Genomic DNA, 27,677 nt, shown 5'->3' on the forward strand with positions numbered 1-27,677 from the left:
GGGCAGCAGGGGCTGACTGGCAGGAAGGAGGGGGAGGTCAGAAGGGGAGCAAGGCGGTGATAGGGTGTGGGGATAGACAAGGCCAGAGTGGAGGAAGGAAGGAGAAAACTGGGCAGAAGCACAGAGGTGGAGATGAACAGGAACTAGGAAGTGCAAGGAGAGAGTGGACAATTAAAGTGGAGATCGAATCTCGGTAGCAAGGAGAGGGACCTGAGGGAAAAAGGGAAGGAGACAAGGGGTGAGAAAAGAGGGCAGTCGGTTTAGGGGAGAAGAGGGAAGGGCAGAGGAGAGGATCTGTGTCACGGAGGCAGGAGGCCCACGATGTCTGCGCCTCATGCTCAGGAGCAGCCAAGCAGGTCCAGGGAGCGGCAACCGCTGGTAGCTCGCCGGTGGGGTCCCCAACGGTGGAGAAGGACAGCGGCTGCTGCGGTGTTGGTGGTGGAGATGCTGGAACGCACTGCTTTCTTTGGCATCACCTCCAACCTTGTGCTCTACCTCAACAGCTTGAACTTCAATTGGGAGGGCGGGCAGGCGTCAAGGGCCGCACTCCTCTTCCTGGGCGCCTCCTACCTGCTGGCTCCTGTGGGAGGCTGGCTGGCGGATGTGTACCTGGGCCGCTTTCTCACCATCTCTCTCAGCCTGGTACTCTACCTGGCTACCTCGGGCTTGTTGCTCGCAACCATCACCGTCGATGGCCGCAAATCCTTCTGCGGAGAGATGCCCTTGTTGCCGCTGGAACCCGCCTGCCCATCTGCAGACTGCCCAAGCTCATGGTCCAGTCCCTACTGTGCAACTACTCTCTACTTGGTGCTGCTGCTCCTGGCGCTGGCTGCCAGCTCCGTGAGGAGCAACCTCACTTCATTCGGGGCTGACCAGGTGAGTGGCCAGGGGCATTGTGCCAACGAATGGAGATCCTGAGTTGGGGGTTCCAGCCTCTAGAGTGACCTCAGACAAACCACTTCCCCCTTTACACCAGTTTCCTTATATGAAAATAGCAGGGCTGCTTGCTCTCCAGAGTCACGAAAGCCTCAGTAAGCTTAGACATAGATCCCATCTCTAAGCCATGCCCCAAGTCTCCGGCTGAGTGCCTTTTTCTTTTTTTTTAAGACAGTGTCTCAGTCTTCCAGACTGGTCTCCAACTCAGTTTGTGGCTGTGGAGGGCTTTGAACTCCTGAATCTACTGCCTCTACCTCCCAAATGCTGGTGTGCTATCATGCCTGCCCCAGTGTGGTGTGTGTGTGTGTGTGTGTGTGTGTGTGTGTGTGTGTGTGTGTGTGTGTGTGTGACCTCTGTAGCCTAGACTGGTCTAGAATTCATTAAGTAACCCAGGTTGGCATCAAACTTGTGCCTATCCTCCTGACTCAGACTCCTCCCTGTGTGCTGGGATCCCAGATGCCTAGGTGCTTTCCATGTTGGCTTTCTTAACTATTCACTAGGTGGGTAGTATTGTAGCCTCTCAACTTACTTCAGATGACAGAAAGCAGCAGATCATGAGGGATGATGAGGTAACTGAGCCTCAGGTCCCAGCTTGGTTCCTGTCCTAATGTATCAGTGGGAACTGGGGGCTGGTGCAGGATCCAGCCAGTCTCTTCTCACCCAGTAACACCAGAGGCACTGGGCAAACATATTCAGATCTCATCTTTGCCCCTCATTCGAGGGCCAGCCAGGTTTTCACCTCACCTGAGCCCTTGACACTCCCCTGGAACATGGTGCGGTATGTAGAGAAAACAAAGCCAATAAATATTTGCTGAATGATTGTCTTGCTGACATGGCCCTGTTTTGGTAGCTGTGTGTGCACAAATAGTATAGTTGATAATACAATAAACAAGTAGAGAATACTATTAAAACAACTACACAAAAGGTGAATGATCACAGGCAGAATACAGAAATCATCAGAGACTGGTGTGGTGAAGATGAGCTGTCCATGGAAGGAGGGGACAGTGATATTGGCAGTGTGATCAGGCCACCGGATGAACTGTACATTCCCTCTAATTCACTTTGTTTTCCTCATAAAGCACTCAGAAGTTATGTCTTTCAGTTGACATCCACAACCCCGCACCTCACAGTGACCAGTGTCCTTACTGAGGATTGCCCTTTTTAACCACATGTATTTGTGTATGTGTGTGTGTCTTTGGAAGCATATGTGCACATGTGTGAGCAGCTGCATAGTAGAGGTCAGCAGAGTGTGTTGGGCTCCTGGGAGATGGAAACACAGGCATTTGTAGACAGCTTGGGCCTCGGGCATCTTTCTCATCCCTCCCGTTTAGTGTTGACCAGAAGATTCCCAATACCTGCCAAAAGGAATGTTCCATCTTCTACTGACTTTACTCTTTGCCTGACATCCTACTCCTTACCCACCCCCAGCAGCCCTGAAACCCTGGAGTAGATGGGGGTGGCCAACTATTGCAGGGGCTGGCAGGCAACAAGCTTGTTCTACAAAACAGAATAAAAGAACAGTTCATTGATGTTGAGTGTGCTGCAAAGAACAACAGGCTAGGTAGGAAGTAGATGGTCTGCCACCTGCAGCACAGGGTAATGATGTGTGGGTCTCTATTTGGTTGGGGTGAGTCTCTTTGTGGGCATTTCCCAGCATTTGATTTGTGCCCCCAAGAAGGAAGGCAGCCCAGATTAGTAGTGTACTGCTCTGGAAGGTTAGCACAAGCTGCTTTGTATAGAACTTCCAGTTGTGCAATATCAGCTATGCAAATGAGAGCCATGCAAACCTGGGCAGTTCTTGTTCATCAAAATTCAGCTCTGATCAAAGCTCAGGTCACAAGGCAGCACTGTCAGTTCAGAGAATTCTGCCACTGGCAGTTTAGGATTCCTGGACCAAGCTTGTGAAAATTCACTAAAGGAGGACATCTTTCTGTCCTGGGCTCTCATCAAAGGCCTTTCCACCATACCTCAGCCAAACACCTCCTCTCTCTTTCCTTCTGGTTGAAGAACTGGTTACCCAGAAGCCAGATCATGGAGCCTTCTGTGACATCTATAGCTTTATTCAGTGAGTTGTCTCCTTACCCCAGTCATCCATTTTAACATAAAATCACTATGTACCAGATGAATACTGTTTCTATGCTGGCAACCATCAAAACAAATGCTCATTGTGCTGGAATTCTTGATTCTCAGCTGATGAATAGCTTCAAACCAGACTCTGGGTTGAGGGGCTTCTTCCCCTCCCCACGCCCCCTTATTTTTTGCTCCCCAGGACAGTGTAGAGACATTGGATTGGCTTAAGGCAAGGTAGACTTTACTATATTTGAGTTCTTTAAAGATGGCTCTACTGGCTTGAGTGGTGGTGGTGCACATCTTTAATCCCTGTGCTTAGGAAGCAGAGGCAGGTGGATCTCTGAGTTCAAGGCCAGCTTGGTCTACAGAATGAGTTCCAGAACAGCCAGGGCTACAATGACAAACCCTGTCTTCAAAATCAAAACCAAAATAAAACAAGTAAACAAACAAACAAATGGCTCTACTGCATTGGAGATATGGGTAGGACAACAGGATTGGGTGTACCAGAGCACAGGACAGGCTGCGGCAGCATTCATGAGATTTGGTAGTCAGTCCTGGGATATGGGAAATTTGGAACCATCTGGAAAATAGCCACGCATAGGAGCTGCAAGTTTAGCACACTTGCTGATTTCAGGAAGGGCCATTTATCATTCTCCACACGGCATTCGCTTATTCTGGAAGGACTCATTTATATCCCGCATAGGCTGTCTGGTCGGTCCTTTCAAGTTACACTTGTCATATGTACTTACTTCCAATTAATAAATGGAAGTAGCTGTTCATAATGGGGCGTATTCAATTTTCTGCTTGAAGGTTCAGGCAAGGATTCTCAGTAAGCTGACATGGCAGTGCCCCTCCTCCCTTCTCCAAGGGAGAATCCCCAAGGCAATGTAATTTTAAGCACATCTGTATGGATTATAATTTTACATTTAGATAAGGAGAAAAAACATTTATCACTTCCTCAGCACAACAGCTGCAAGGAAAGTGTGGGAGAATGCCCTTAGTAAGTGGAAATATGTATTCCGAGTTTGGAATGGGTGGAAGGTTAGTGACGGATTCTAGGATTTTGTGGTCATTGAAGCATGGCTGTTAGCCAGACCTGATACCACATGCCCAGAATCCCAGCTGCTTGGGAGGTTTAGGAAGAAGAGGATGGCATGTTCTGTTTAAGCTACAGAATAAGTTCAAAGTCAGTCTCCACAACTTAATGAGAATCCGTTTCAAAATAAAAGTCAAAGAAACCTGGAGACATATCTCAATGGTGGAGCACATGTGTAGCACATTTGAGGCTCTAACTTGGATCTTTAGCACGAAAGGCAAGGGGTTAAGGGGTAGAATACATGTTACAAAAGCATGGAGACCTGAAGTGAGATCCCAGCAACCTTGTAAAAAGCAGTGTGGGGATGGAGAAATGTCCCAGAGGTTAAGAGCACTGGCTACTCTTCCAGAGGATCTGGGTTCAATTCCCAGCACCCACATGGCAGCTTCCAACTGTCTGTAACTCAGTTACAGTGGCTCCAACACCCTCACACAGACATAATGCAGTCAAAACACCAATAAACATAAAAAGAAATAAACTTTTAAAAAAGCATAGTGTGAACACACATGCCTGTCACCCTAGTGCTGTCACCCGAGTGCACACACATGTAGATAAACTCAGCAATATATGCACAAGCACACAAAAATGCACATGCATGTATGTGCACACATACATGCACACACACACACATACATACACAAACATAGATAAACCTCAGTATACTTGCACACATATGTACACATACACATGCACACATGTGCACAAACAAGAATACAGAGATTCATTTGAGAAGCAACCACAAGTTCTGGCTTTTTAGAAATGCAGGAGTCAGGGCTTTCTTTCTGAGCTGTTGAGTCAGAATCTAGTGGTCATGGTCTGGGATTGGAAATGAGGCCATTGCAGCTAGCCAGAGATGGCAGGACAGAGTGGAGGATCTGCTGTAGGATGACCTAAATCCTGGGGTGAGATCTGCCCTTGCTAAGGGGCCTAAGAAATATTTTTTTTCCATAGGGTCAGAGCTTGCTGTAAGGGCTAGGCACCTAGAACCACCTCCACCCATATCCTGTTTCTCCAACGTTGTTTGACCATGCCTAGAAGGGAGGGTAGCACTTCAGAACAGATAAGCTTTCATGCAATACTCAGTTTGCAACTGGAGCTTCAGAGAAAAGTTTTAGCCAGTCTCAGTCTAATCTTCCAGTAGCAGACACACATCACATTTAATGGTGTGGAATGAATGGAGATGTTTATGGACATTTTGCTGATTATGAAAGTAACGCACGCACAGCATAGGTTGTTCAAAGACCAGAAGTGAACAAAATGGCCTTGAAGACATTTGCTGTATGTTCTAGTTGGTGGCAATAAAAAAAGATCAATGTATGTCATGAGCATATAAAACAGCTGGGTGAAAGTGTTTCAGTCGTTAACTGGCTCTCAAGAGAAGGGTGAATGCATGGACTGGAGATTGCTCAGCAATTAACTTGCTTACTGTGCAAGCATGAAGTCCAGAGTTTGAGTTCCAAAAACCCACACAGAATGCCAAGTGGATTTGGTAACCTGTCTGTAATTCCAGCCTGAAACAATAAAGATGGGATCCCCAGAACAACCTTGCTAGGGAGACTAGCCATATTGGTGAGCTCTGGGTTTGATTGAGAGACTCTGGCTCACTAAATAAGATGAAAGAGTATTTGATACATCAGACCTCAAACATCCATAGGTATATGTTCACCCCTGAGTACATGTGCTTATACAAGCATGCTTATACAAGCATGTTTATACAAGCACGCATGCACACATATGCACACCATATATGTGAAAAAATATGTTCCTTATTCATTTAATGATTATTTATTGAATATATATTTAGTAATCAAAGGTTAGGAATGTGATTACTTGCTGATTCTAGAAGCATCCCTATGGGATGTATGTGTACAAAGGACCTCCTGGGTCCTCTCTCACTCTTGTCCTTGGCTGGATGGCAGGTGATGGATCTTGGACGGGATGCCACCCGCCGCTTCTTCAACTGGTTCTATTGGAGCATCAACTTGGGTGCTGTGCTGTCCTTGCTGGTGGTGGCCTTCATTGAGCAGAACATCAGCTTCCTATGGGGCTACAGCATCATCGTGGGCCTTGTGGGCCTGGCATTCTTCATTTTCCTCTTTGCCACCCCTGTCTTTATCACCAAGCCCCCAACAGGCAGCCAAGTGTCATCTATGCTGAAGCTTGCATTCCAAAAATGCTGTCCCCAGCGTTCTTCCAGGTAACAAAGGGTAAAGGTGGCTGCCAAGCCCCCTGGGGGAATCCAGATCCTTCTGGCTCTGTTTCAGGGTGGCACTGAATGAGAACCTGCCCTCTAGTCACAGTCAGAGCTACAATGACTAAGGATGGTGGTTACTGTGAAAATGATGGGGGTGCTGGTGGTGATGTTGGTGGCGTTGTTACTGATGATCCTCTAATTAGAAGTCATAAGGACAGAGCTGTGGGGGATGGCCCAGGCTAAAGTGCTTGCCTACCAAGTTCTCGGACCTGATTTTCATCCCTAGCACCAACACAAAAATGCCCATTATGGTGGCACAGACCTACAGTCTCAGCACTGGGGAGGTAGAGACAGGTGAGCCCTGGGACTTGCTGAGCACCCAGCCTAGCCTAATGTGAGCTGCAGGACAATGAGAGATCATCTCTAAGAAGGGAGATAGCGTTCCTAAAAGTGAAAGTGATACTCAAGGTTATGCACCTGTACACACACACACACACACACACACACACACACACAGTAAAATTTAAGAAGATGTTAATAGGGAGAAGGAATTAGGAAAGACACTCACTGCACCTCCAGCCCACACAGGAATGTGCACACATGCTGTTCTAATTTCATTCTGTTGCTGTGACAAATATCATGAGCAAAAGCAACTTAGAGGAGGAAAGGGCTTATTTTGTCTTAACCCATCACTGAAGAAAGTCAGGGCAGGAACTTGAAGCAGAAACTATGAAGGAATACTGCTTGCTGGCTTGCCCAGGCTCATGTTGGCATTTTTATACAGCCCAGGACCACCTGCCTAGGGAATGGTTCCCACCACAGTGAGCTGGGTCCTCCTACATCAATTAAAAATCAAGGCAACTCCCCATAGACATTCCCAAGGGCCAACCTTATCTGGGCAACCCCTTGGTTGAGACTCCCCGCTTCAGGTGACTCTAAGCGGTGTAAGGAAGTTGACAGTTAAAGCTAAGACACTGTGCACATGCACTGCACACAGACATTCACTATGTACATACACATTCGCAATTTTTAAAAGAAAGAAGAAATGCAGAGGACAGTGATGGTCTTGGTGGCAGCAGTGGTGATAGATGATAGGATTAGCAGTAAGAATAATCACTGCCTGTGGGCTGATGGTGGGCCCCAGTGCAGTGCCCTGAGATATGATCTGGATCTTTGGAGAGGACTTCACTGGTGTTATACTTTCATGAGTCGCAAAGGATGATGCAAGGCTCTTAGACAAGGAAAGGATCAGGTATTCTCAGGACAAAGAGCAAAGGCCAAAGGTGTAGCCACAGTTGATCTAATTATTCTAAAATAAACAAACCTGTTATTAAGTAAAACCAATTCTTCAGAAAGCAACCATCATGGCTCCCTCCCTCATGAGCTCACACCTGAGAGAAATTGATTCCAAGTGTCCTTAGAAATGCTTGGTAGCTACTTCTGTCCTTTCCATCTGGTCTGGTTTTTAAAATGTTATTTATTTATTTACTTACTTATTTGTGTGTGTGTGTGCATGTGTGTGTGAAGCAATTACTTATATTGTCCTATTATTAAATAAAACTTGGGAGTCAGATATCGGGGTAAAAACCTGACTGATCAGAGAAGGATGGAGAAGTGATCAGTGACCTCTTCTTTCCTTCCTCTATCTAAAAGGGCTTGAATCTTTCTAAAGCCCTCCCTACTACTCTTTGTGTCTCTCTACATGTCCTGGGCCCTCCAAAACCTCTATGGCTAATTCTGATCAGTTAGTAGCTAACTCTGCCCTCTGATTCAAGGTAAAATTTATTGGCAGTCTCAGGAGCGTCAGAGTGAGATTAAAATATGCCACAGTGTGTGTGTGTGTGTGTGTGTGTGTGTGCGTGCGCATGTGCATGCGTGTGCTACAACATGCTTAACATGCTTATAGAAATCATAGAACAACCTGTGAGAGTCATTTCTCTCCTACTGTGTGGGGCCCAGGGACCAAACTCAGGTCATCAGACTCGGTGGCAAGTGCCTTAACCTGCTGAGCCATCTTGTACCTCCAAACTCTGGGTTTCTCTGTGTATCCCTGCTGTCCTGGAACTCACTTTGTAGACCAGGCTAACTTTGAACACAGAGATCCATCTGCCTCTGCTTCCTGAGTGCTGGGATTAAAGGTGTGTGCCACCACCATCTGGTTTCTGATCTCTTTTTTTTTTTTTTTTTTTTTTTTTTTTCTTTTTCTTTTTTTCTGATCTCTTTTTAAATGAGCGTACAAAATAGCAGATTTCCTTTCGGCATTTTCACACATCCTCCTTCCCCATCTCCCTGTCTCTGTTCCTCACTGTCCCCTTCTGCCCCCAGTCTCCCTTCCAGTTTTCTCATGTGTGTTCTATTGCCCTTCCTAACCCCTTCTTCTTTTTTAATAATAATATTTTTATTTAAGTTTGAGGCAAGCTTGTTTTACATGTCAATCCCAGTTCCCTCCCCCTCCCCTCCTCTTCTGACCCCCTCCCAATCCTCTATCCCATCCCCTTTTTGCTCCCCAGGGAGGGTGAGGCCTTCCATGAGAGATCTTCAGAGTCTGTCATATCATTTGAGGCAGGGCCTAGGCCCTCTCCCATGTGTCTAGGCTGAGAGAGTAGCCCTCTGTGTGGAAAGTGCTCCCAAAGTCCGTTTGTATACTAGGGATAAATACTGATCCACTACCAGAGGCCCCATAGACTGCCCAGGCCTCCTAACTCTCACATTCAAGGAGTCTGGGTCAGTCCTATGCTGCTTTCCCAGCTATCAGACTGGGGTCATGAGCTCCCCCTTGTTCAGGTCAGCTGTCTCTGTGGGTTTCTGCAGCCTGGTCTTGACCCCTTTGTTCATCACTCCTCCTCCCTCTCTGTAACTGGATTCCAGGAGTTCGGCTCAGTTCCTAACCTCTTCTTAAAGCCTCTTTTTTTCCTCCTCCCCCAGTCCCCTTCTAGTTTCCTGCACGTAAATACACTCACACATACATACACATATGTAATGGTTAGCAGGTGGGACTCACATTTGAGAGAGACCATGCAGCATGTGTCTAAGCCTATGTTACCTCACTTAAAATGATACTTTCCAGTTCCATCTGTTTTCCTCAGATTTCTTGATTTCATTGTTCTTTATGGTTGAATAAAATTCTATTGTGTAAAATTGACCACTTGTGCCAAGCAAATCTGCCTCTAGTTCCCGGCCAGACCCAGTCCCAGCTGGGGTCAGTGGAATCTAGAAAAAAGGGTGAATTGCCAGCCTTCTCCAGTCTGCTGGGTTGCTGGAGGTCAGTCAGTAAAGTTACAGGTGCCAAAGAGTCTGGTGGTTTTAATTAGCTGTTACTGCCTCACAAACCACACCGCAACTTACCGACTCAAGCACCAGCTTTTCATCCTCTTTCAAATGCTTTGGGTAACTATGGTTGGTTAGCAGGGCGTGTCTTCTGCTGCTCTCAACATCACCATTTGGGTCATTTGGGAGCTTTAAAGGGCTAGATTCTAGAACATTCTCACACGGTGGTAGTCGATGTTGAGTTCAGAGCTGTTGGGACTGATGGTGAAAACCTAAGTTTCCCCTTCCCATGACCTTGTCTGCAGCTTGCCCTTCTTAGGGATGGGGTTTAGGATATGAAAAGGAGCATTCTAAGAAGGAATATTCCAGAAGGTGGGCGGTAGAAGAAGCTGTGGGTCTTCTTAAGGGTTGCAGGGGCTTAGACTTTGCAAAGCATGGCATCAACGTCTCTATTGATTAAAGACTCACAAAGTCAGCCTGGATCTGGCAAGAGAAACAGACCACAGCACTGATGAGGAACAGCACTGAATGCTGGGAGGGGAGGAGTTATGTCAGCCGTCCCTGAAGGAGACCAGCTGGACATTTTCCTTTTGGAATCTCGGAGGACAGCTCAGGGCTTTTGGATGAGAAAGGTTCAGAAACCCTGAGGGCAAAGGGTAAAGGGTAAAGGCCGTTCTATTTGGTCTCCTGGTGATGGTCCTTCTGTCTCTGCCCTTTCACTTTCCGCTCTCCACCTCACTGTTAAGTCCACTGAGGGTAGACATGGGGTCAGCAGCAAGGGAGTTGGGGTTACAACAAATCTGGGAAACTCTGAGTTAGATTGTGTTGGGACTTCCATGGTTCTCATGGTAAATGGATGCCACAAGTCAAAAAACAAAAAAACAAAATCCCAGAAGACTCTGCTTTCTTCCCTCTCTGGTTTTACCACCCGCCCTCCCCAGAAAACCCAAGAGCTGTATACAGCTTGAGAGTGGTGTAAATCTGATGGCCACCCGTGATAGCTTGGGTGATATCGATCACCTTACTAGTGGGTATGACGGGAAGGGTGATAGAGTTGGTGCTAGAGGTCTTTACGGTGTAATGGAGGGGAGCAGTGGCTGGGATTCTTCTCAGGGATCTGGGAATTGGTTCTCTCTATCCATTGTGTGGGCCCTGGGAATTACACTCAGATTAAAGGCCAATGCTTTTACCAGCTGAGTCATCTCCCTGGGATCCTGGGAGGATGGTTGAGGTGGTGGCCTTAGTGCTAGAGAGAGCTCAGGTGTGACTGATTTTCCTCTTCCTGTGGCCTTACAGGAACTCTGACAATGCCCACCTGCTGCCTGACCAGAGGTCTCACCAGCGGGGTCCTTCTCCACAAGAAGACATGGCCAACTTCCAGGTGCTGGTGAAGCTCCTGCCTGTGATGGTGACCCTTGTGCCTTACTGGATGGTATATTTCCAGGTAGGCCTCTCTACCTTCTGAGCCCTCATGGGCTCAGCCCTTGCCGTAGAATCTGGCAGCATTTCCTCCTTACTTGCTTTCACATGTGTGGAGCCAGAGCAGCATTCTAATCCTGTAGTTGGAGTTTTCTTTGGGTCGCCAGAGCACAAATAACATGGAGACTTACTATATAAGCAAGCTTGGCCTTACCTTAGGTTTGTTCCATTAGCTCTTATAGCTTAAATTACCCATTTATTTTAAATCTATGTTCTGTTGCATGGCTCATTACCTGGGTACTACCCATGCTGCTTCCCCTGAGTCTCGCTGGCTGAGTTCTCTCTCTGCCCAGAAGTCCCTCTTATAACTTCTGCCTAGCTATTGGCCATTCAGCCTTTTATTACACCAATCATAGTAATACCATTTTCACACAGTGTACAAATATCCCACAACATAATTCATTCCCAACCCCCAAGTAACAAAGTTGATGCCTTCCATACCCTCTTCATTGGAGTGAGCTGAAGATAGGGTCATAGCCTGCTAGTCTAGGGTAGCAAAGACTGTCCCACAGGATACAGGAACACAGGGAAGATGTCCATACCAGCTGTCAGGATGTTGACATTCTTCACAGGGGCTAACAAGTGGCTACTGCCCCAAGTGACCTCAGGGGGTCCCCCACTGCATGGTTCCCTTACCAGGAGTCTCCTGGAACCCCTGTACTTCATAGCAGCTGGAGTATCAATGTCTGGTACAGGTCCACCAAAACTGTTCCTTCCAGCAGCTGTGTTCAAAGCCATGTTGGCAGATCAGTACCTCTTTACTGGTTGTGCCAATCAATGTTCAGGACTCAGCTCAGCTTCAGTGTCATATGACAACCCAGTGGAGAGTGGGGACAGCCTTGTCATTATCTTTCCCCATTTCAATAAACACTTATCCATACCCCCCACCCTGCCCGCCCTGTGCAAGACCTGGCTGTAGCTGGGATCTGACCAGCTACAGCCAGGCTCTGGGATAAATCTGTGGTTACTGCTCAAGGCCTGAGAACATCTGAAAACCCCATCTCCAAAGCTGCCTCCTGATGAGAAGTGGGTTGGGAGTACTTTTCTCTGACTGGGGGAAAGGCTAGCTGCCCAGAGATGCTGCTGAGGAATGACTGCCCCAAAGCCTCCTGGAGTCAGAGGTCCAGTGACCAGCTCCACCCCAACCTGTCTCTATCTCTCCACAGATGCAGTCTACTTATGTCCTGCAAGGCCTCCACCTCCATATCCCCAACATCTTCCAGACCAACCCTACCAATAGTTCTTTGGCTCTGAGCTCAGAACACAGTAACTACAGGGTAAGAGAGCAAGTGTGTGGTCAGCCCCAGCCATGCTGGGGGTATCCTGTGAGAACCGGAGGAAATGGAGCAGCCTGCACACCACCGCAACCCCTCATTGATGTGGCATGCTTAGGACATGAGAGAATAAGCAGCAGGGTAGAGGAACATGTGCAACCAGCCCCTCTCTCAGCATGATCAGCTGACCACAGGGACTAAGTGTCCTTGCCGTGTTTCTGCTCACTGCCAGCTTGCATCCCCAGTGCAGTGCAACACATAGGTCCCTGTTTTCCTGGGATTCTTTCCATGCTGCACTCGTGATGGCAAGTTGTGTCATCTTTGCCTTCCTGGATATAATCCTGTCCTCTAGTTACACAACTGAGAAAGCCGAGTACCGTGGTGGGTGGGGGTAGGACAGGAGCACTAGCCCTGGGTTACTCGGGGGCATTATTCAGCCCAGAGCTCTTTCTGTTCTGCCCAACCTGTCTCTACTGGCCTTCTCCTACCCAGATCCCAGAAGCCTGGCTCCTGCTGGCCAATGTTATGGCAGTACTGATTCTGGTCCCTGTCAAGGACCACTTGATTGATCCTCTCCTGCTTCGGTGTAAGCTACTGCCCTCAGCTCTGCAGATGATGGCCCTGGGCATGTTCTTTGGGTTCACCTCGATCATTGCGGCAGGTGCGTGATACACTGTGTTCATTCAGACCCTGAGTGAGAGGTCTGCCCTCAAGACACAGTAGGGGAGTGAAAGTCACTGGGTGTGGTGGTGCGTTATTGTAGCCCTCAGCACTCAGGAGGGTTCGAGGCCAATCTGGGCCACATGAGACTGTTTGAAAGCAAAAATAATTAAATAAATAAAGTAGAGACTGAAGGAATTAAAGCTAAAAGAACACTGTCTTGTTGATCATGTGCGACACAAACTAGATTCTTTTATGGCTATCTTCTTTGAAGTATTTTGTCCTAGTAATTTTGGCCTCAGTAATCTCAGGGATTTTCTTGGTTCTTGAGTAAGGGGATGGCATCTCCAAAAGGTTAGGTGAGTTGCCCAGGTTTGCACAATAAGCCAGTGGAAGGGCCAGAATTGGAATGCAAGTGCCTTACCTGATTGTGAGTTTACCAGGGCAAAAGTTTCTCCAAAGCATTGTAGGGAGAAGATAATGAACCTAAAATCCAGGCTGGAAACACTACCATAATACTAGCCTTGCCCTAGAGAAGTCATGTGATCTTATGGAAAGTAGGCCAGCTTGAAAACCAGATGTACTGGGACTAAGATTTAGCCCTGACTGCTTATGACTTGTGTGATTCTGTGCTGATTGATTGCTCAATCTAAGTTTCACTTTCTTCATTTGTAAAGAATGTCCTAACAGACTCTGGATTAATAAGAACCATGTGAAATACAAAACCTAGCTGAGCTTCCTAGCAGTCAAGGCAAAAAAAAAAAAAAAAAAAAAGAGTTGGAATTCAAGCTCTAAACTGCCTGGAGTGTTTTAACTGTACTCTCTTCTCCCCACCCCGAATCCCCCAGGAGTCCTGGAGAAAGAGCGCTTACAGTACATCAATGCCAACCAGACAGTGCCTCAGCTGATTGGGCAGGACTTGTACTATGCAGCACCACTGTCTATCTGGTGGCAAATCCCCCAGTACCTGCTCATCGGGATCAGTGAGATTTTTGCCAGCATCCCAGGTATCCTGGATTCCCTCCCCAGCTCTACACTGGTGCTCAGTTCTGCTTGGGTGAATGTACCTCCAGACCAGAGGGAACCACGAGCACTGGTGGCACTCTGGCTTCATATGGAGGGGCAGCGATTCTGAGTGAGGTCTGCATGTGCTCCAGCGAGGTTTGAAGGACTTCCTAGCCTGGTGTCAGGCTTGAGCCAGCCACTGCAACAGACTCTGGGGAGTTGGAGGTTAAAAGGCACTTCCCATATGTCCCCTGCCCCCTGGATTCTGCCTACCTTTTGCCTTTGTGGTCATTGTTCCTTCTGTCTCTTTCCTCAAAAATCCCCTGGGTTGGGTGCTCCTCCCTTCTAGAACTCAGCCCTGTGTCCTATAGTGTGCATGGGCACACACACAGGCACACATGCACGCGCGCGCGCGCGCACACACACACACACACACACACACACACACACACACACACACACTAACCCTGTCCCAATTTAGACAGGAAGCCAAAACTACAAGCTTGGGTAGGCTCTCCCTCTGGGTCATGGTGGGAATTCTACATCTTGATGATAAAACTGACTCTATGAACTCAAGTTGCAAACAAACAAACAACAACAAAAACCAACCAATACTGGACTGGGGGGTGTAGAGTGTGGCTGGGGTTTGAGTAAGGTGGGAAGGGATGAGGAGATGGGTTCCTGGGGAAGCTGAAGTCAGCAAGTGTGGGAAGGACCTTCAATGCAGGGGGAACAGCATGAGCCAGGAGGATGGGGAGAAAGGTCACTGTGGGCCCAGTGGCTGAGCATGGATGGTCAGTTTTTCTGAGGCCAACAACACCCATCCATCCTCCCAGTCTGGTCTACAAAGGGAGTTTCAGGATAGCCAAGGCTACACAGAGAAACCCTGTCTCAAAACAAACAAAAACCCAAAAGACAAAAACAAAAAAGGTTTCAGAGACCCACTCAGCCATGTGTGGGTGATGAGGTCAGGACTCAGGGCAGATGAGACAAAAGGGAGGCCTACATTTGGATACTATTTTAGATGCTGAATGGAAATGATTTGGTGATGGTGTGGAAGGAAGCTTGGCAGAAAGTGGGGAGAAGCTGAAGAAGCTGCTAAGACGGAACCCACCCCAATCCCTGGGGTGCCAGGAGGAAGGACAATAGTCAGAGCTCTGGGGTGGTGTTTAAGATGTCCAGGGGAGGTGCTCCATCAAATGTGGATGAGGGCAGATAAAAGGTCCTGTCACAGGTATGCAGGTGCTGTCAGTCATGGGGACACACCATCCAAGGGGATTAGGATAGAGGCTTGGAAAAGAGGGCAGGAGGAATGTGACCGCCCCCCTATACTGGGAGGTTAGCAGTGGGGCCCATCTCTGCTCCCGCTGTAGCCCAAGTCCCTTCCGTCTCTCCCACAGGTCTGGAGTTCGCCTACTCAGAAGCTCCACGCTCCATGCAGGGTGCAATCATGGGCATCTTCTTCTGCCTTTCTGGGGTGGGCTCACTGCTGGGCTCTGGCCTGGTGGCCCTACTGTCCTTGCCTGGGGGCTGGATGTACTGCCCCAAGGACTTTGGTGAGTAAGAGGGGACCCTCCCCAGGAGAAGATAGGAATGGAGGGTGGTGTAGGGATGGGATGAGCAGTCATGCTTTAGACTCAGTGGCCCTCACAGGAACCTTCCTGCTTCTGGAACTCAGCCATTATGGACTGCTGAGTGGTCACTTTCTCCCCTGGTGATTGCTTCAAGTCTCCAAATAGAGGACTAGGAGATATACCAAGAGACACCTGGGGAGTTACAATACTAGAGGGCTCTCTACCCAGTGCTCTCACTCCACACCATTGTGTGTCTTTAGCTGCCAGCCCAAGGAGCCCCTCCCACCCTACATGTCCGTCCTCCTGTCCCCAGGGAACATCAACAACTGCCGGATGGACCTATACTTCTTCCTGCTAGCCGGCATTCAGGCTGTCACAGCTGTCCTGTTTCTCTGGATTGCTCGTCGCTATGAGAGGACTCGTCAGGACCCAGCCTCCCAGAGCTCATCCAGCAGGGTCAGGGGCTGAATTAGTCTCCGCCCACACAGACAGTGTCACAGAAGAATGGACTGTGCCCATTCTCTTCTCATTTATTCTGTACCCAACATTAGAATGAAGTATTTCCCATAAATAAGGGGCATGCGCCCTCCCTCTTGACCATGGTCCACGACAAGGGGTGGGGTGGAGGGGGCCTGGGTTTGGGTTCCCGTGGGGACCCAGAAGGGGACTCGGATCAACAAGCACCAGAGGATGAGCATGAGGGCCAGGCAAGAAGTCCAGCCAGACATCCCACTGGTCCCAGTGCCTGGGCTGGTGGCAGAAGCTGCACCTGGCAGGCCAAGGAGTGGTCAAGAGCTGCCCCGGATCCTCTCCATGTAGTTACGAAGCTCCTCCGGGTCCTTCAGCCCCATGTCCTCACACACCCAGCGGATGTCCTCCTCACCTGCCACCAGGATGGACTGTACAGCCGGGGCCCCTACAGGCTCCTCAGGCAGCTGGGCTGGGGGTGCTGGCGCAAATGTCACAAACTCTACTCTCTTCCGACGTCCCCCAGCTTCTTTGCGGGCCAGAGTGCTTGAGGAGCCAACAGTGCTCTCTGAAGCACTGGGGGCCACGGTTGGGGCATCCCCTCCGGCTCCACTTTCACAGGGACAGCCCCCCTCCCCCTTGGGTGGGCCTGGGGAGGAGCAACGGTCCAGCTGACGACTTAGTTCCTCCTGGTTGGTGCCCAGCCAGACCCAGTTATGCGGCTGGGGGGAGGAAGGGTCTGTAGTGCTGTCGGGAGGCTCTTTGCGCTGGTAGCGTAACACGAAGACTACACCATTGACCAGAAAGATGAGGATGGCCAGACAGAAGATACCCAGCAGAGCATACATTCCCAGCTCTAGGTCAGTGACACGCTGAGGAGCAGGCACCATCTCTTCCTCGTCTTCCTCCTCTTCTTTGGCCTCATCCTCTTCCTTCCCAGCATCTTCCTCTGCCCGCCCAAACTTGCCTCTAACGTCCACATGGCCCCCCACACCACCTGCTACTTGCCGCTTTCCCTCCACGGTGGCGTCTGTGAATGGTGGACTCCGGGCAGGACTGGATGGGAGGGCAGGTGCTGGCGTGGGCAAACGGGGCAGCCCCAGCCAGGCAGTGCCTGAGGCCAGGGGCACACGATGACGGCCCCGGCGACATGGTTCCGGTGGGTGCAGAGCCACGTGCAGGGGCAGCCCTTCAGCACCAACCCCACTCACCACCACACCGAGTTGGGCTCCCTGCTCTTCCGCCGGTAGGACAGCACTGGGCTCCTCAGCTGAGACCGACAGTCCCAGGTCACTGCGGTCGTAGAGCTCGGCAGGGGCCAAAGTGTGGTCAGAGAAGGACAGCCACAGGGAAAGGGCCACCTCCTGCAGGGCACACAGACACAGGCAGAGACACGCGAGGGCACGCACGCATGTACACACAAGCCACTCCCACAGTGACAGGCCACACGGAAGAAAGAGCACGGAGGAAACAGAGACACAGGCAAATGGACAAAACACAGGGAGAGAGGGGACGTGTGTCAATCACCTGTCTGCCACTCAGCCCAGGAGTCTGAGTCCTCAGGAGAGCCTAATAAACCTCCCAATGCCAGCCACTGCTTGATCACTTCCAGCCACAGAGAACTCACTGCCTCATGGGAAGTAGTCCTTATTTTGAAAACCCTGGTCCAAGTACCAGGACACACTCCCTCCCATCCTCCTCCACCATCAGCCCCCATCAATAGCTGTTGACCATGCTCCCTGACCCCCAGCCATCACCTGCTTTGGGGCTGGAAGAGCTGACTGGGCCCAGCATGTGGCTGTGACCTCCCCAGGGTGGGATGTGCCTCGGCTCAGGGCCAATGAGATGCCCATCACTGGCTGTACTCTCAGCTCCAGCATTGAGACCTTGTCGTCTGTCACAGCCAGTGCCTGCTCCCCCAGGATGGAGTCAGATAGTGGGGAACGAACCTAAGAGTGGGAAGCAAATGAAGTTGGGGTGGTGATGGTGGGGGGGGGGGTCTCCTGCACACAGTCTTCCAGCATCTTCACACTCTAAAAAACTTGCAAACTCCCATCCACACCAGAGGACAGTGCCCTTCTGGAGGCCTGTCCCTACACACCTATACCCTTGTCTTTCACACCTGCTGCATCTCCTGCAGTGAAATGAACGCCATTCTCACTCAGCCTCCCAGACCTGTTCTCCCCAACCCCTTTTTGCAGCCTTCACACCTAACTGGGAACTTTCTGGGGACACTGGCACCCTAGGAGGGGAGGGCAGAGTCTTGCTCTTTAGCGTCCCCTGTGGTGACTTACCTCAATAGAGGTGACTCCAGGCTCTCGTCCCACTAGGATACGGCCGCCTTCCAAGGAGGCTATGCGAGGATCTTGCACACGAGCATGGGCTGCCACAAGGTGAGTCACATCCAGCAGCCAGTCAGGGCCGAGTAGGTAGGTGAGGCGGCGGCCGCCATCCAGCGGGTGGGCCACAAAGGGTACCAAGAAGCGCACACCAGCTCTCTGGTACTGCAGGCGGCAGCCACGGGAGCGTCGCTCGGCCTCCTCAACTGCAGCCTCAGGCTCCAGCTGCCTGCGGGGTGAGGTGGGGCATCAGTGATGGCTCCGCCCACTGCAGACCATGCCTTGCCCAAACTCCAAACCCAGCAAGGACCCGGCCAGCCCCCAACTTGAGGTTCTAAATTGAAGTTTAATGCCTCAGCTTGCACAAATGACAAAACAACAGTAGTAACCAGAGGCTCCTGGCCGCTGTGTGCCTCCTGTTCTTCAAACTTTGCCCTGAGTACCCTCCCTTCCAGGTCCCAAGTCTTTCTGCTCAGGTCAGGGATGCCCGGACACCCTTTGGCTGGTGAAATAGGCCTATCTATCCCACATTGACTGCACTTATTTCTGCATATCTCTGGAGTGGGGAGGTGACAAGGAAATGGAGTGACAACTTAGTTTCTACAGGGCATGAGAGCTACATTATTTTGAGAGGCCCAGGCACCACATCCTCGCCTTCACGTTCTAGTGAGCCTCCCCACTATCCAGTATAGTTTATTTTTATGGACCTCGTGCTCTTCAAGGCTTCGGGGTATAGTAGTGAACACTCTCAAGGATGGAGCAGAGCTGGAGGAGGATGAGCAGAAAACCAAGTAAAAAGAACTAGTATGTGTTACAGCTGACAAGGAACCGGGGTAGAAGGGATGCGGAGGCTGCCGGTTTACACTACAGTGGCCAGCGACGACTAATATTGTCAGCTTGACAAAATCCAGAGTCACCTGAGACAAATCTCTGGGCATGACGGTGAGGTAGCTTTTTTAATGAGGGTAACCGAGGTGGGAAGATCCACCCTAACTGTGGGCAGCAACATCCCATCAGCTGGGGTCCTGAACTGAAGAACGAGAAGGTGAGCCAAGCACCAGCATCCATCACTCTCTGCCTCCTGACTTTGGGTGCAATGTAAGCTGCAAGCTATCTAAAGTCCTCACTATCTAGACTACCTCACCATAATGGGCTTGAACTGTGAGCCAAAAAAAAAAAACCCGTGTTTCTTAAGCTTCTTTTGTCAAGTGTTCTGTCGAAGCAACATGCAAAGTAACTAATGATCAGAAGGTACTGCTGGTGAGCAGAGAGCAGTGCTCCAGACTCCAGCCTGGGTCCGTGGAGGCGTCCACTGTGTACCCTCAGTCTCAGGACGAATTCACCAAGTCCTACGGGCTCCTGCAGACCTACACTTACCCTTCTGCTGGGCCTGGGACCCTCCAGCCTCGAATCTGCTCCAGAGTCGTGTCAGTCAGCTCAATGCGCAAGGGCAGAAGCGGAGCCCATACTGTCAGCTTCAGTGAAGCCCGCAGGCGGCGCCACCAGAAGTCCACCCGCACTCCCTTGGCACCCCGGCTCTCCTGGCCAGCCACAAACACAGCATCGCAGGCCTCAGAAACCTATGGAGAGGCAAAGATGGGCTGAGATGCAAATGACAGGCACTGATATAGCATCGCCTACTCCAACCACAAGTAGGACTTCAACTCATATTCAGTTCTGTGTGGCGCAGCAATATATGTTGTGGTGGGCTGGACAGCAGCTGCTGAGTTTAAAATATTTCTCTGTGCTACCAAAACCCAACCCAGAGGCACTGGGCCATAGTTTGGTTCTCCATTGGATGAACGGGGTCATTTGCATGCAATACACACATAGCCTTCCTCCTGGAATGTTAGCTCCTCAGTATCAGCCTCAGACATTGGTGCTGGAGGCATCTAACAGCCAGCTCCAGCTAAGGGCAAAGGCTGAAGGGCAAGACCGGCCCACCTATCCAAAAGCCCTCATGGTGCTGTCACTGCTGCCTGCGATCTGGGTCTGTGCTTCCTCATTAAGACCGCAAGATGGACAAAGCTGTCTACCCTCTTAACCTCACAGGTCATTAAGACAGTGACTAGTATGAAAATATTCATCAGATTATAACAGTAGTAACTGATGATGCTTCCGTTCTTGCTATCTGCTGGTACTGTCTTAGGTACTTTTAATTCTTACAACAGCCTAATAATGTGTTAGAGCTGAGGGATCTGAGGCTCAGAGAGGTGAAGAGACTTGCACATGACCACACAGCTAGTTCATAACAAAGATGGACTATGCTGATTAATATTGCCAACCTGACAAGATCTAGAACTCCCTGGGAGACAAACCTCTAGACATGTCTGTGAGGGAATTTCTAGATTGGGTTCACTGAGGTGGGAAGACACACCCTGAATGTGGGCAGCATCATCCACAGGCTGGGTCCCCTACCCCATCCCCCACCCCCAAAATACAAAGGAGAAATCCTTTTTTCTCAGCACCAGCATTCCTCTCTGTTTCCTGACACAGTGCAATGTGACCAGCTGCCTCAAGCTCCCAGGCTCCTCCTTCCCTGCCATAATGGCCTTAACTATGAGCCAGAATAAACCCATCCTTCCTTAAGCTGCTTTTGTCGGGTTTTTCACACAGCAGTGAGACAAGTAACTAACACAGGTGTCCACAAAAACATCCTGACTCCAAAGGACATGCATTCTTCCAGCTCAGCTTCCTGGCCAGAGCCAAAACTGGATGATGGATGATTGAATATCGAAATAAGCTTAAGGCCGAACTTTCAGATTTACCACTTTAGAGAGACCATTGGGACCAAACAAACAAACAACTTGGAGATGTACTGCTGAAAGGAAAAAAGCTATGTGAGTGACTGCCCGTGCTCACACAGATGACTGCTGCCACTCACCTGCAGGACCTGTGTGTTGGCTGACTCACAGCCAATGTGCTCTGTCACCTCCTCCAGGGCTCCCCCACTGTCCACAGTGACTAGACGCACAGGGATGCGCTGCGGTGCTCCTGTCAGTGGAGCTGTGTTCACCAGCTCCTCCGCCTGAGGATGCAAGGCTCATTTAGTTCCAGGGTTCTCACCTTCTGGGGTTCCTGGGACCAGGCTTCCCATGGGGCTGAGCACAAATGGTAGCCGCTTACCTTGGCCAGGGGGATGAGGGCTCTGATGTCCCTCTCAGACACCAGGATCTCCCACACCATTTTGTCTTTCTCTGCTTCAGGGGCCTGACCTGGGTACTCCAGCTGCCACGTGACAGGGCGAGTGACTGCCACACCCCCACCAGTGCTATTCTCCACCGCAAAGTCCACCCACAGGAACTCAGACAGTTCAAGGGGACTGCTGGCAGAAGAGAGAAGAGCTGAGTGTTTGCCAGCTGCCAGGTACTATCTGTGTTCATAAGCAGCCTCTACTGTGAGGCAGAATAATGATGATGATTGCCCCCATTTGATTGACAAGAAGATCAAGGCACAGAGATGACATAGCTCTGCCAAGACCACATGTAAAGTGACAGAGCCTAAGCCTCTATCCTGGCTTCAGAGCCCAACTAAACCTCCAGGCCCCTCTTAAGATCCATAGAGCCACTGATTTATGTCCCCAAATGCTCACTGGGGTGGGGGGCATTCAGTGGACCCCCAAACCTGTCCTCTAGCTTTCTAGAGCTAGAACTCTCTTTTGTGCTTACCTGGCATCTGGCTCTGCAGGCCCAGCACGGTGACAGGTAATCAGGCTGGTGTGGTGCTTTGAGCCCTTGAAGCGGTCTAGCTTAGCAGTCCAGAGGGTGGGCTGGGCTGGGCGGGCAGCTGTCACCTGTAGCCCTTTCTTCACCTTGATCCTGCAAAGAATGTATGGGCTTTGCTCAAGATGGAGACTGAGCTGCAGATCGCGTTGGAAAAGCAGACAAGGAGCTAAAGATGTCAACCTCCTGTTTGGCCTTCCTCCAACTGGAATCTCTATTCCTCTCAGAAGGACCCCACCTCAACACAGGCCACATCACATTCCTTCTTCTTACTCACCCAATGGCCACTTATAACTCTCTACTGCCCACAATCTGAGGCGCAGACTTAGCATTCCAGAGCCTCCAGGTCCTGGCTCAGCCTCAAAAGGGGCAGTGACATCTCTCCATATATTCTGGGCTTGGGCTATACCAAGAGTTGTCCCTCCCCAGACAAGCTCACATTCATGACCTCAGGCCTTTGCTCAGACTGCACCTACAGCCTAGTCTGCCTTTCTTCCCAAACACTATTCCTTGTAGGTGGTAGTAAATGGTTTCCCCCTTACTCTGCCCACTGCCCCAAGTCTTCAGAGTACTTCATACCTTCATCCAATCACCCCTACCCCCATGCTATTCAATCTAGTTCATGCTCTCTCTTCAAGTCCTTGGGCATTGGGCCTTGCACCTCTGTACAACTCCAGTGTGGAGACACAGTAAGGTCTGTGGAGTCCACGGATGAGTGAGCCTGAGTGGGCATGAGGGGTAGGAAGACATGTTGGGAGGAACTCCCACATACCCACCTATGGTAGAGGAAAAGTTAACACTACAGAGCCTTGTCAGTTTCATTGGGTGGGGTAGAGGATGTTTTGGTATAACTTCCTACAGAAAAGGACATAAAGAATGGGGCCCTTTGATAGGCAGGAGTAGGCTTTGTCCAAAGCCCCCATCCCTACCCAAGCAACAGTAGCAAGTAGAGGCTCCTATGGATGCTCAAGCCCAGATAAGATACCCAATCATCAGCATCTGAGCATAGATAGCCCAGCACTGAACACCATACTTCTCAGGCTCCAAACCTCTCCTACTTCCTCTACCACAGGACTTAAAGTCCCAGGGAGGCTTCCCACTTCTGGCCTGTGCCTATCACAGTGTCTTGCAACTCTTTGCTGGGAACATTCATGCAGAACTCATGGTTCATGGAGGCCAAGAGTTCCATCTAGGACTGCAGGGAAAACAGTCATCCCCTATCCCCTCTTCCACCCATGGAGGCCTAGTGCTCACCTGAGGGTAAGAAGATCGGCTGTGAAGTTGTGTCGGAGCAGGAGGGTGGCCGTGAAGAGCTGGCCGGGCCGCATTAGCACATCGGGTGCCCGCAAAGTGACTGCTTCATCCAGAGGTACCTCCTGGTACTGTGGGGGGTCTGCGGGGTGCAGTTCCACACCACCCACTGGGAGAGCTTGCTCCCCGGGCTCTTCCTCTGTGCCAGGGCCACAGCCCCCAGGCCCCTCACCTGCAGGCTCCAGAGTGTAGGCCAGTTCAGCCCTTGTGGTGGCAGTTGGGGAGAACCACTGAGAGGGGAACTCCAGTTCCACCACACAAGCGCCCAGGGATGGCTGCAAACACAATGAAGGAAAGGTTGTGATTGGCCCTGGGAAGGGTGGGAAGGGATCTTTCTCCCACTGGCAGAAAAACCTAAGCTGGAGCAGTCTATGAAAGGCAGGACCAAAGATGTTTCCCATGTGCCACAATAGACTAGGGACCCACCAGGTCTAGGGCTCAGAATACTGTAGGTCACTCTTCTGATCTCTGGATCAGACTCATAGCAAAATGGGACAATCTTGACCACATCCCAGGACCTACCTAGAGCTCAGAATATCAGAGCAAGAAACAGATTTCGCCAGTGGGTCTTTGGGTCCAACTCTACAATAGTAGAACTAAAAGCCACAGACTTTCAAATGTTTACACACAAAGGCTGATGGCTCTGTTACAGTGACTCTTGCACTTGTCTCATTTATTTCTATTCCAGCTCCCAATAGGTGAGAACTGTTGTCAGTCCGTTTTACAGATAAGAAACACACACGCACACACACACACACAAAGAACTGAGCCTCAGAGACATTAAGTTATGTGCCCAAAGTCGTGCACCGTGAACTGATATCCTTAAAGGAACCTCTCCTAGGGCTATCAAGAACCAAAACGGAGACAGGTGGCTCTTGCCCCTAGATTTTCCAGACTGTAGTAGAGTCCTTTCCTCTCCATGCTGGCACCACACCTGCATGGCGCAGCAGCAGAAACAACTCACTCACTTGGAAGCGGCAGGCGTGGTGGGCCGTGCCTGCAGGGTGTGTGGCATGCAGTCGGGCACAGGGCAAGCTGCCAGGCCCTGGCGGCCAATCCTGCCCTTTGAGGTGGAAGAGGACACGGGCATAAGGCTCGGCTGGGGTCACAGCTGCTTCAACTGACACAGCCCGCACATCCCAAGGGACAGGCCGCCGGTGGGGCTCAGTGACCCTAGGAGGGACCACCTGGAAAAGAATGAGGATGCTCAACTGCAGGGTGGGGAGGAAAGACAGATAACACGATAGCCAGGTATGGGAAGGTGGGCTTCTAATCTCAGTGTAGCAGGAGATTAGGGGCCTCAGTCTTTCTGTATAGAGAATAGGAAAAAATTTGATCTATAGCCATACCACCGTGATGTGCCCAATCCTGCCTGGTTTCAGGAGTTAAGCAGGATTGGGCCTATTTAATGCTTAACTAGGAGAATAGGATCCCCAGAACCCCAAACGACAGAACTCATGAGTGTCATTTGCCTGGGAATCCCTGGGCCCTATCCCTTACCTGCTGAGTGGCAAAAGGCGGGTAAGAAGCCCGGAGAAGAGGCTGTGCCCTGGGCCAGGGCTGCAGGAGCAGGAAGGTCTCAGAACGGGAGCCCAGAGAAGAGTTAGCAGGTGGGTAGCGGCCCACCTGCTGCACACGGAAATGCTCAGGGGCATCCAGGAGTTCCAGGGCCACTGGCAGGTAGATGGGGTCCGGGGTATCTTGGTTACTGCCAACTGAAGAGGGATAAGGGGCAGATTATGGTGGTTCTGGAGCTAGCCAAGGCTGAACTAAGCTCCATCCTCACTGTGGGACTGGGCAGAAAAGAGGGAAATAGACTACAAATGTGCTGTCTCCCAGATGTAGAGGAATAATCCCATTTCACAGATGAAGTGACCAAGGTTCAGGGAGCCTCACAAAGAGTTTGTATCTCCCCTACATGTGCATACTGCCTACCTGCCTCAAACACTGGGCATTTGGAGGGCACTGGGGTCTAGTCAGTGAAAGATAGACTCTGAGTTGAGCTTTGTAGAAAAGGAGACTCTTTTGTTGTGTCTAGGTCCTTTGGTGTACTTGGTTGGACACCCCCTCCAAGTCCAATTATTGCCATGGCACACCCACACCAAATATCCAAACTTGATCCCTTCTTCCCTGCCCCAATTGGGGCTTGGGGTTCAGGAGTAAAATTTGGGGAAAGTACCAAAGAGGTTCGTGAGGCTACTGGCACTCACTAAGGAACCATAAGCCTGAGGAGATGGCTATTCAATCATAAAAACAGCACAGGCCCACTAAGGCTATATTGATTTGTACTACAGTCCCTAAAGGGTAACAATTTTTAAAGCACTTAACCCCACACAGATTCATTTTACATGCATTAACCCTTTCAGCTCTCACACAGTTCTGTGGATTACGTTCTATTACTACAACCTCTACTTAATGGAGTTAGAAACTGATGCGTGAGCATTCTCCATCCGGCGGTGGTCCTGAGAGACCAGTAAGGAATTCACCGCCAGGCTACCCAGCCTTTCCATCCAATGCAACACACACCATTATGCCGCATGGGTTTCACTCCTAAACTGTGCTCCACCCTCCTTCAGGGCCAAGAGCAAATTCCTGCCTCCTCAAGGAAGTCTTCTGTGGTCATTGAACCCCTTGCTAGACAGTTGGGGAACAATCCTCCAGTACCTCCAGAGTGCCTGGAACTACAAGTACAGACGATGTGCCTGGGTCTGCTGCCTCTCTCGAATCAGCCTTCTGTCAATCCCCAGGCTCTGTCTTACTCATTATGGAATTTCCTCAACTCTCTTTGGAGAGGTTTCCTGGGAGCCCAGAGAGCTGACTTTATATCCTAGCTGTACTCCATCTTGGAGCCTAGGTTTCCTCAGTGTTAGAAGGGGTGGGAGTATTTTGTGACCCTGAGGGCAAGAGAGGGCTTTGTAAATTGCTGTAGAAATCCCATGGGAAGTGAGATTGTTGGTGAGCAGAATGGTGTGACAAAGCTGTCCTTCCTCCCCTCACTGTGGAGGGGTTATTACCATTCCCACTGGGTCTTCAGGTTGGGGAGCAGATGCCCAAAACAAGTTCCAGAACCGCTCCCTCTCAACCACACGGCTGAGCTGGGAATTGGGGGGGGTCTTCCCTAGAGCTACCATCACCACCCCCATATCCCTGAGGGTAACAGTAAGTGACTGCCAGCCCCTGGGGTGACTCCAGTCCACCTTCTAATTCACTGCTTCCATAATTACAAGATGCTCAGTAGCCCAACTCCCACGGGCTCCCATGGTCTCCCATCACTGGGAGTCCAGCTCTCTTGATGGGGCAGAAGGATAGGGATGCTTCACCATCTCCCAAAGCATATCCCACCTTTCGGCCCTAGCTCATGTCAGGCACGAGGTAGCTGGGGCCCTCCCTCCCTGAAGATTCCAAGGTCAGAGATCTCCCTGGGACAGGGAGAGAGAGAGACGCACATCTCTCGGGTCCCAGGCTAAGGGGCTGTTTCGCATTCCTGAGACTCGCGGGCAGGCTGATAGGGGCTAAAACAGCAGGTTAGGGAGGGTTGGTGCACCGGGAAGCGAGTTAGACGCCAGGGCTGGAGAGGAGACTTGCAGAGGAGTTGGGACCCGGGCAGGTGAAGATGGGAATGACAAGACTTTTAGGCTCAGGTAGGAGTATCCAGGTGGTGCCCAGGGAAGAAGGCAAAAGAGCAGGTAGCTGGGAACCGGTTTCCCAAGGTAGGATCTCTCCAGGACACCGGTCTGGGTTTAGTTCCAGGGCCCAAAGATTTGGGGGCATCACTGGCGAACCGCCTCGGCCGAGCTGGATTGTCCCTCTCCTCCCCTCCCTTCCCGCTGACCTCTCACGACTTCCAGGGCGAGGGCCACCAGGAGGCAGAGCCAGGCACCGTAGGTACCCCGAGGGGCCGCAACCGCGCATCCAGCCATCGAGGCGCACATCCTTCCCACCGAAGGCGGGTTCCAGGCGCGCGGCTCAGGTGGCTGCTATCCGGCCCCGCATCTCCCGCGCCTGCTCCGCGCCGGCCTCTCTCTCTGGTCAGCCAGTTCCCTTCGCCGCCCGCCAGCGGCTGCAGTTCCCAGACAATGGAGCGGGAGCAGTAGGGTGGGAGGGAACGCAGGCACATGGGCTGTCCCCTCAGTCCTGCCGGGTCCTAGTGCCCTTCGGATCCCAAACCCAGAGCGCCCCCCGCGCCTAAAGTCGGAAAGTCTCTCTGGAGACTGTGCAGATTGATGGCCTCTGTCAGGAGGCACAAGGTGAGTTCTTCTGGGATTTCTCTTGGAAGCTGATG

General features: G+C 50.7%; 2 protein-coding genes across 3 annotated transcripts; one reads left to right on the plus strand and one right to left on the minus strand.

Annotated features, from left to right (window-relative positions):
- The first annotated feature begins 77 nt into the window (after positions 1-77).
- Positions 78-16,152, plus strand: Slc15a3 (solute carrier family 15 member 3). The gene is made up of 8 exons (XM_051193957.1): positions 78-876; positions 6,022-6,299; positions 10,860-11,007; positions 12,209-12,319; positions 12,809-12,977; positions 13,825-13,983; positions 15,382-15,537; positions 15,869-16,152. The coding sequence occupies exons 1-8, from the start codon at positions 322-324 to the stop codon at positions 16,021-16,023; spliced, it is 1,731 nt and encodes a 576-aa protein (XP_051049914.1). The 5' UTR covers positions 78-321; the 3' UTR covers positions 16,024-16,152.
- Positions 16,071-27,582, minus strand: Tmem132a (transmembrane protein 132A). Of its 2 annotated transcripts, none has more exons than XM_051193956.1 (11): positions 27,228-27,582; positions 24,896-25,110; positions 24,364-24,582; positions 23,339-23,670; positions 22,031-22,180; positions 21,489-21,684; positions 21,247-21,390; positions 19,740-19,942; positions 18,318-18,591; positions 17,781-17,972; positions 16,071-17,387 (listed from the first exon to the last, which is right to left on the minus strand). In XM_051193956.1, the coding sequence occupies exons 1-11, from the start codon at positions 27,325-27,327 to the stop codon at positions 16,344-16,346; spliced, it is 3,069 nt and encodes a 1,022-aa protein (XP_051049913.1). In that variant the 5' UTR covers positions 27,328-27,582; the 3' UTR covers positions 16,071-16,343. The 2 variants fall into 2 exon arrangements, with proteins under 2 accessions (XP_051049913.1, XP_051049912.1); XM_051193955.1 differs by having other exon boundaries at positions 21,489-21,687; positions 27,228-27,580.
- Between the last annotated feature and the right edge of the window lie 95 nt (positions 27,583-27,677).

Source organism: Phodopus roborovskii, unplaced genomic scaffold (genome assembly GCF_943737965.1).
Source record: "Phodopus roborovskii unplaced genomic scaffold, PHOROB, whole genome shotgun sequence".
Taxonomy (NCBI): domain Eukaryota; kingdom Metazoa; phylum Chordata; class Mammalia; order Rodentia; family Cricetidae; genus Phodopus; species Phodopus roborovskii.